We start from the raw sequence: 9,346 nt of genomic DNA on the forward strand, positions 1-9,346 counted from the left end.
GGGGCAGCTGCGGGCAGGGAAGAGGGGGGATTCTGATCAACACCGCCCCCAACCCTCTCAAGTCACTATTAGCCATGCCCAGAACAGTCCCAGAGCAGCCATAGCTCCCCACCTAGTTCCTGGGACAGGAGACTCCTTTCAGCCCATGCCTGCCTTCGTCCACCCCGACTAAGCGGCCATGACCAGAGGGAGGAAGTGGGCAGGCTTGCCCTTCCTGAGCCCAGCTCCCAGTCCAGGTGCTCCACCGAAGGGGATGCCTGGCCCTACGCACCTGCACACCGCCACCAGGTGGCGGTAACGAGCTGTAGCCGGCTCCTGCAGGAGGTGCCCCCTGGCTGTGGTACCTACCTCTCTCCTGCTATAGGATGATGCTCACCACTGTCGCCCGGGGGTCAGGGCCGACCCACCCCACGGCAGGCAGTGAGTTCAGTGAGTTTTGACCCAATGGGGTGAGAGTCTGGGCCGAAGTTCCAGTGCAGCTACGTGGATGGGTGAGGCTCTCTGTGGGCCTCAGTGTCTCCTTCAAGAGGTTCCCACTTCCTAGAAGGGCCACCTCCACCTGAGCAGTCCCAGACCCCTCCCGGAAGTAACCCGGGGGGGAAAGGTTTCCATCCAGACACAGAGCACTGGACTCAGAATCCAGCCTGACCCCCCATCTGTTCTTTTCCTCATCCCCACCCCCACCCACCCACCCCCACCAGTGTGCTGTGGGGGCTGGTGAGGGTCAGGTGCGGGTTTGGCTTGGGCCTCTACTCCCCTGGGGACCACGTGTGAGAGGAGAGCTGGGGGCTGGTCATGATGGGTAGGGCTTTGAACCACAGGGAGGGTGCATCAGACCTTCCCCCCTTTCCACCCAGGTGGGGCCTGCCTGGGGAAATCCTGTGGCCGGAAGAGAAAGTGAGCTCCCTGGGACCCCCTATTCGCGACCTCATTAACGTTGGTGCTACTGCTTGGTGGAGAATGTAAACCCTTTGTGACCCCTTCCCCAAGCCCCCTCCTAGCCCCTGCCCTGGGAGGGGACGGGGCAGGCTGAGGTGGCCTGGAAATCCACAGGACAAGGAGAGAGGTGGCCAAGCGCCCCACCTCCCCCCAAGGAGGTCGACCTCCGACTTCAGAGGCAAAGGGTGGGTGGGCTCTGCCCATTGCCCCACCCCCTTCCCACCCAGGAGCTCCCCCCCTCCACCTGCTCCATCTCCAGGGGAACTTGGTGCTACTAGCCGGTGCTCTCATCGTCCTGGGGGGAGGGAGGAGGGAAGCGCAGTCCCTTGGGACACCCCCCTGCCCCGGGCTCCTCTGAAGTTGGTGCTGACCCATGCTGGCAGTTCCCACCCCTCTGCCCTCCTGGCACCACCCCGGCTGCTGTCGGTACCCGTGCACCAGAAGCCTCAGACTGGATTCGGTCAAATAGTCCCTTGCCCACCACCCCCACCCCAGCCCCCTCCTTGGCCAGACCTTTCTCCCCAGTCAATTTTTGTTCCCCATGTCTGGGGAGGGGGGCTTCCAATCCAAAGGCCCCCATTGGGAACAGCCTCCTTGCTCTTGTGGAAATCCATCAGCTCCTCTGTCCACCCATCCATCCGAGCCCGCCAGGCACCCGGTAACCCATCTCAGTCCTGGCTCTGCCCCCGCCACACCCCCTGCAAAGGGGCGGGGCCACGGAAGGCAGAAGTCAAGAGTGGGGCCACCGGCTGCAGCGGCCCGAATCTCCTCCCCCACCCCGGTCTCGCCCCTGCAGCACTGTAACCCCCCCCCACTCCCCCCGGACCCCCCTGAGCCACCGTATTTCAGAGCAGCCCCCAGCCCCCGCCCCACCCCTCTCTTTGTGTCTCGCTGTGATAGAACAATAAATATTTTATTTTTTGTCCTGGATATGTGGGGATGGTTTCTGCTTGTGGATGCTCTCGTTGGGGGTTTATTTTTGTGGTTAACTGGGGGCGGGGGCAGAGGCAGGGAGGGGGGCTTGTCTCTGAGCTGGGGGCTGTAGCCCTAGTGGAGAGCTCGCTTGAATCACTTTGATATAACTCTGGGTCAAACACTTTAAAAAGAAAACAATACGAGAATTAACTGCTTCAGAAAAGACCAGTAAATGGAAGTTTTTAAAGGAAACCGTGCCTGGCTCGGTCTCTGTGAATGGGGTGGTGGTTCACAGAGCGGGTCCTCCGCTTCACACGCAGAGGTTCCCGTGCGTCAACTGCAGAGCCTTCCGTGTCACCGATCCTGTCCCACACACTCCCCTGTGACCTGCCTCCCTCCACCCCTCCTTCAGTCCTTCAGAGCTGGCCCATTGGGTAAACGCTGCCCCTTGATCCCGAATGGCCCATGATTCTGCCTCCATGTGTCCTTGTTTCCGAGTAAAGACCTGTGTGTTGTTTGGCTAAAAATTGAGCCTGGGGGTGAGGTCATTCCAGACCCAGAGTGTGACTAAGGGTCAGAGTCGCGGGGTCCCACCAGTCCCTATCCAACCAGCATTTTTCTCCCTCTTTTGTGGAGGGAGTCCTGGTGGCATAGAGGTTAGGTGTTGGGGCTGCAAACCACCAGCCGCTCCATTGGAGAAAAATGAGGCTTTCAACTCCTGTAACGAGTTACATGGAGTCTTGGAAACCCATAGAGGCAGTTCTACCCAGTCCTATAGGGTGACCAAAAGTTGGGATCAACTCAATGGCAGTGAGTTTGCCTTTTGAATTTTTGTGCTCTTTCAAACCAGAAAAAAACCCAAAACCCACTGCCACCAAATCCATTCAGATTCCTAGAGACCCTGCAGGACGGTGTAGCGTTGCTCTGGAGGGTTTCCAAGACTGTAAGTATTTCCAGAAGCAGACAGCCTCGTTGTTCTCCTGAGGAGCGGCTGCTGGGTTTGAACCACTGACCTTGCAGTAAGCAGCTGAATGCCTAACTCACTGCACCATCATCTCTCTTCAACCCCAGTCCAGGGGAGACTCTAGGTGCCTGGGGACCATCCATGACACAGGAGTCCTGAGGAGACGTTTGGTCCTCACACAATGAAAGCGTGTCAGTGCCTGGTCAGGCCCAAGCATTGCCCCCCACCACCCCACCACCACCCCACCCCACCCCCCGCCATCAGGGTCCTGAGTCCGCCATGGAGGTGGTCGAACCGCCCAGTCACTGCACTGCCATTCCACTGGCCCAAGTCCTACAGCATGGCCTCCACTCACTGCGAGCGGAGCAGAAGGTAGAGGATGTCACCCGGACCGTGTGTCCAGCATAGGAGACAGACCTTCAGGTGACCAGCCAGGCAGAGAGGAAGAAAGGCCTGACCCCTGGGAGCAACCTTCCAGAAGAAACCATCCTCGTGCCATCGAGTCAATACTAACAACGACCCAACAGGACAGGGTAGATCTGCCCCTGTAAGCTTCTGAGACTGTGACTGTTTAAGGGACCAGAAAGCCCATTGTTCTCCTTTGAAGCTGCCACTGGTTTTGAACAGCCGACCTGGTGGATTGCACCCAACGCATAACCACCACATCACTGGGGCTCCTGCCCAGGTCCCTGTTTCCTTCTGGCTCAGTCCCTCCAGCGAAGACCTGCTCTCACCTAAAACCACCAGGAAGAACTTGCTCCATCTCCCACCAAACAAGCACATTGACAGCCCTCAGGTCCCCAGGAGATTCACGGCCACCTCAGCCACCCCTGGCCACCATCTGTCCCCTCCTGGATCCTGCGCTAAGCACCAGGTCTTGTCATTCCTGCCCTCAGCCACCAAGCTGCAGCCCATGGCCTCACCCCACATCCACCCTGAGAGCAGACCTCCCCTACCCCTGCCCCAGCCAGAGGGTGGTTAGGGGTAGCTGAGGTTGAGCGTGTGGGTGGAGCAAGCATGTACAGCTGTCTCCCAGATGAGCCCGGGACCCTCCCAGTGGCAGGAGCTGGGGTGGCAGGAGAAAACAGAGGGGGGAGGAGGGGACCAAACCAAAACTAGACTTACTGCCATCAGGAGGATTCTGACTCACAGTGACCTATAAAATGCCATCAAATCGATGCCGACTCATGGGGACCCTCCAGGACAGGGTAGGACGGCCCCTGTGAGTGTCCCAGGCTGGACCGCTTTACAGGAATAGAAACCCCTGTCTTTCTCTCACGGAGCGGCCAGTAGTTTCAAACTGCTGATGCTGCAGTTAGCAGCCAATAGGACAGGGTAAAACCTACGCCCTGGGTTTCTGAGGCTATAAATCTTTACTGGAGGGGTTAGCTTCTTCTTTCTCGCACGGAACGGCTGGTGGGTTTGAACTGTTGCCATTGTGGTTAGCAACCCGGCACGTACCCACCAGGGCTCCTTTCCAGAGGGCAGTGAAGGGCAAAGGGCAATCTACACGTCAAAGAATGGAGAAAGGCCAAGACCAAGCGTGACAGCGAAGTTTCGTGTCAACTGGGCTCGGCCACGCCATGATGTGCCCTAACACAATGTCAACTCCATGAGGGAATCTTCTGTGAGCAGCCCAGCAGCAATGGGAAGATTCCGGTTGAGTGCTCTCCCCCTAAGTAGGTCACAGCACAATGATAATGATGTCACTTGGAAGTATGGCCTATGTCACATATATATGATGGATGGATGGATGGATAGATGATAGATAGATAGATAGATAGATAGATAGATAGATAGATAGATAGATAGATAGATAGATAGACAGATAGATCGATAGATCGATAGAGATATATAAACACATGGTGGAGAATGCCCTTCTCTCCTTCCTGCTGACCAGGATCCTGCATCTGGCTTCTTGGACCTCCCGGATCCCCTATTCCCTCTCCTGTCTGCACCTCCTTTTCTGTAGAGCCTCCCCACACACAGCCACACACACACCATGTGCCACAGTGCACTTGACTTCTTGCTTTGTCTGACGCCCCTCCTCCCTGTTGGAAGAAGCAGAGAGAGACCCCTGCTTTCCCTCGAGTGGAAAGATGGTCGGAGACAGTGTGATGCTGAGAGTGAATGCAAAGCTTTCTTCTCAGGTACCCCCTTCCACCCCCCCGCCCCCTGCCCCCTGAGAGAACACTGTCTTATTCAGAAAGATCCTTGCAATGGTGACTCAAGTAAAGATTTGGAGATGGGGAAATGAACTTGGATTATCTTGTTGGGCCTTACACGCCATCACAAGTGTCCTTAAACATAACCAGAGGCAGAGATGCTTGTGATGCAGCCACAAGCCAAGAAATGCTGGCAGACATCAGAGGCAGGACGAGGTCAGGAAGGGGCCCCAAGAGCACTCTCTCCCAAATAGACCACTATCTCCCAGATAGATCACTATTTCCCAAATAGACCAATGTTTCCCCTGAAGGGTGCTGGGATGGTCCAGGAGGGGCTGCAAAAGCAAATGCTGCCATCAAGCTGATGCTGACAGAGCCAGAACTTCCCTCTGTGAGTTTCCCAGATTGTCACTCTTTATGGGAGTAGTAAGTCTCCTCTTTCTCTGGAGAAGCAGCTGGTGGTTTCGAACTGCTGACCTTGAAGCTAGCAGCCCAATGCATAACCACTATACCACCAGAGCTCTTTCAAAAAGCAGATACCTACCTTTTATCCTCGATTCTGGGCTAGAGTACATTTCTTCACTGCCAGTAGGGTGCTGAGTCTATTTTTTGTGTCCTGAAGAAGGTGCTGCCAGCCGAATAAGTTTGGGCACCTATGCCCCAGAGTCTCCAGAGGGAGCCTGTTAATTTCCCTCCACCCCCCAACCCCCACAAACAAAACTCACTGCTATAGAGTCAGTGATCCAATTCCCTCTGTAGTTTCCAAGACCATAAGTCTTCCCAGGAGTCTGAGCCTCGTCTTTCTCCCTCAGATCCGCCAGGAGGTTTGAAGCGCTCACCTTGAGGTTAGCAGACAATGAGACTTCTTGATGGGCCCAGGGAAATGGATTTTAAACTCCTGGCCTCAAGAACTGAGAGCGAATACACTTGCGTTGTTTGAAGTCAGCCCAATGGTAGGGACGTATCCCGAAGGCCAAAAACAAACCCCTCACTGCCATCGATTCGATGCCGACTCCCAGTAACTCGCGAAGACAGGGCAGAACTGCCCCTGTGGGTTTCCGAGACTGGAGCTCTTTCCTGGAATAGAAAGCCTCGGTTTTTCCCCAGCATTGACCGGTGGTTTCGAACCACGGACCTGGCAGTTAGCAGTCCACCACTTTACCCACGATGCCAGCAGGGCTCCGTTACAGCAGCTACAGGGAACTAAAGCATGTAGCTCCAAGGTCAGGTGAAGCAGAGCCACGAAGGGGGCCATCCAGGACAGAGAATGACCAAGGAGGCTAGGTCACTGAGCCGGGAGACCAGATGAGCCCAGGGGGGAAGGTGGCACAGGAGACAGAGAACAAGGTCTCAGGTGCAGGGCCACCCTCCTCAGCCTGCCCTGCCTCAGGCTGGGCTGAAGGGGGCTGTCATGGAGGAGGGGAGGAGGGCTGGGGAGGAAGATCTGAGTACCTACTCCCCACTGTCCAGCACCCATCAGGCAACCCCTCCCGCCTGTGGCTGCTGGTTTTGAGTTGCTGACCTTTGAGGAGGGGCTGCCAGGCCTGGCCGGGGTTGGTAAAGCTGTGGCTCAGCCCGAGCCCTGGCTGGTTCCCTCAGCTCTAACCTGGGCTGCTGTAAGCATCGTCTCTCCCTAATTATCCCTACGGAGTGAGCCTACTACTTCCTGCAAGACCATGCCTGGTAGACCCAAACCAAGCCGCCAGCACCGAGTGCTGTTTGACTCAGGGCAGCCCTGTCTAAGGCTTCTGAGTTTGTAAAAGGCTGTGAAAGGAGCCCTGATGGCTAGGCATTGGGCTGCTCCCCGCAAGGTCAGCAGTTCAAAGCCACCAGCCTCTCCAAGGGAGAATGAGGAGCCCTTCTACTCCAGTCAAGAGTTATACTCTCAGAAACCCACAGCGGCAGTTCTACCCTAACCCATAGACTGGCTGTGAGTCGGCATCAACTCGATGGCAGTGGAGGTGCGTGCGTGCGTGAGGCTGCAGATCTGTACAGGAGCGGACCAGCTTCCTCTGCCAGGCTTGGGGTTAGCAGTCTAACAGCACCACCAGGGCCCGTCCAAAACCCAAACCAAAGTCTCCGCCGAGGAGCCGGGGCCGACTCACGGCAACCCGACAGGGCGGGATGGAGGCTGCCCCTGTGGGTTTCCGAGACTGTAACCCTTTATGGGAGGAGAAAGCCCCGTCTGTTGCCAAGGAGCTGCTGGTGGTGTCTAACTGCTGACCTTGATTACAGCCCAACGGGTAACCACAATGCCACCAGCGCTCCTCTCTAATATACCCAGGGCTGCAAAAGCGTGTGGAACTATAGGATGAAAAGATAAGGCCATTTCCCCTTGAATCTTTGAAGCCCCCTGCAGAACACTGCGAGCTACCATGAGCTCTGACTTGTGACGCCCCCCCTTATGCAGCACAACAAGACATTACCCAACCCCTCACCATCCTCACGATCGTTGGACAGTAGGGATGCTTGCGTCCATGATCACAGGTGGGTGGTGCCGCACCTCTCACCGAGTCTCCCTCGGCCTTGGTGGCCCTCTGCTTTTCTAAGCATTGTGGCCTCTCCAGGAACTAGCCCTTCCTGACAGTGCGTCCAGAGCAAGCAAGTCAAGGCCTGAGACAAGATTCTGCTACCCTCCATAGCGTTTTCACTAGCTAGTGTTCAGACGGAGATCACCAGCCCTCCAGACCAAACCCAGTGGATTCTGACTTATAAAGGCCAGAGAGAGGATTTCTGAGATGGTGAATCTCTACAGGAGCAGGCAGCCTTCTCTCTTTCTCCCAAGGAGTAGCTGGGGCAGGCGTCCTCAAACTATGGCCCGCGGGCCACAAGCGGCCTGCCGAGGACAGTTATCCGGCCCGCCGGGTGTTTTTGTCCCGTTTGTTTTTTACTTCAAAATAAGATATGTGCAGTGTGCATAGGAATTTGTTCATAACTTTTTTTTTAAACTATAGTCCGGCCCTCCAATGGGTCTGAGGGACAGTGTGCATAGGAATTTGTTCATAACTTTTTTTTAAAACTATAGTCCAGCCCTCCAATGGGTATGAGGGACAGTGAACTGACCCCTGTTTAAAAAGTTTGAGGACCCCTGAGCTGGGGGGTTTGAACAGGAGACCTTGCAGCCCAACACTGAAGCCACAGCCCTACCAGGCTCCTTCATCTTCATCTGGAAACTCTGCTGAGATCGGACCATTATGAGTGGACCCTGCTGGTAGGTGAAATGCAGATGCAACACTGCAGCAACATCCAAGCTGTCACTCACCTTGACATCGAGCTGGTTCCAGCTCATAGGGACCCTAGAAGACAGGATAGAACGGCTCCGTGCATTTCTGAGACTAACTCTTCATGGGAGTGGAAAGTCTCCTCTTTCTCCTCCGTAGCGGCTGGTGGTTTCAAACTGCTGACCTTGTGGTTAGCAGCCCAAACACATAACCCGCTATGCCCTTAGGGCTCCCAAGCCACCGCAGCTGAACAAGTCCACAGGCAGGTGGTGGGCCTGCTAAATAGCCTCCACCACAGGAAACAGCCAGGTGAGGATGCTGCTGCCCATCCTGAGGACCTCCACACCTTCTCAGGACACTTTACAGCAAGTCAACTAGAGACCCCTGAGCACCAGGCTGGAGCGAGCGCTCCAGCAGCAATAGAGCTTAAAATTAGAAAAGTCGGGATTCTTTCTTATTAAAAATAAAAATCCAACTCTTTTATTCCTTCTTTCCCCCAGTAATAGCTTTTCACCCAGGAGTAAGAGCCCCTTCTTTGCTGGCCACTGACCCGGAGGTTTGGCCAGAAGCTGACCCAGGAATGATGGCAAGAGTCTAAGTCTGGCTTATTCCCACGAGGGTGGGTCCAGGTGAAAATGTCCCCGCCCCCACCCCCCCTCCCACCGTCTAGGATTCGCCACTTCTAGGCTGTATGCCACTCTCCCAGTGGCCACCGCACCCATGCCACGGGAACTTCGTGCAGCTAAACCTCTGTCCAGCTGTGCCCCTCCTGAACCTGGGCAACGCCAGCTCTGGGCTGGCTCACCTGTCCGGCACTCCTACACCTGGAACGCCCTGGCCAGCCTGGGAGTCCCCGCGTCCCGTCCGCCACCCCCGCCCCCTTCAGGCCGGCCGCAGCCCCAGGTGCCCAGAAGAGGGGCGAACACGGAGCGGGGTTCCGGGCTTACAGCTGGCTTGGGTCAGACAGGATCATCACTGCGCCCCCGCTCCCCACGGGGAAACTGAGGCCTGGGCTCCCCTACCCCCAGGCGATCGCATCAGAAGCGGCCTCACTCTGACACCGTCGCGTCCGGGTGCAGAGGTCGCTCGGGAATGATGAATGACGGGCGGAGCGCGAGGAGCAGAGCCGGGGGGGCGGGCGC

The 9,346-nt window shown here is 56.3% G+C and overlaps 1 protein-coding gene across 1 annotated transcript in view; it reads left to right on the top strand.

Moving 5' to 3' along the window:
• LIMK1 (LIM domain kinase 1) overlaps positions 1 to 9,346 on the top strand; it is a 41,646-nt gene that overhangs the window by 9,904 nt on the left and 22,396 nt on the right. The window contains exons 15-16 of the mRNA XM_045284738.1: positions 289 to 340; positions 8,875 to 9,107. Coding sequence (XP_045140673.1) covers positions 289 to 340; positions 8,875 to 9,107 — 285 coding nt within the window. The remainder of the gene's footprint in view (positions 1 to 288; positions 341 to 8,874; positions 9,108 to 9,346) is intronic.

Source organism: Echinops telfairi, unplaced genomic scaffold (genome assembly GCF_000313985.2).
Source record: "Echinops telfairi isolate 266 unplaced genomic scaffold, ASM31398v2 ScPeMD7_5;HRSCAF=22, whole genome shotgun sequence".
Classification (NCBI taxonomy): domain Eukaryota; kingdom Metazoa; phylum Chordata; class Mammalia; order Afrosoricida; family Tenrecidae; genus Echinops; species Echinops telfairi.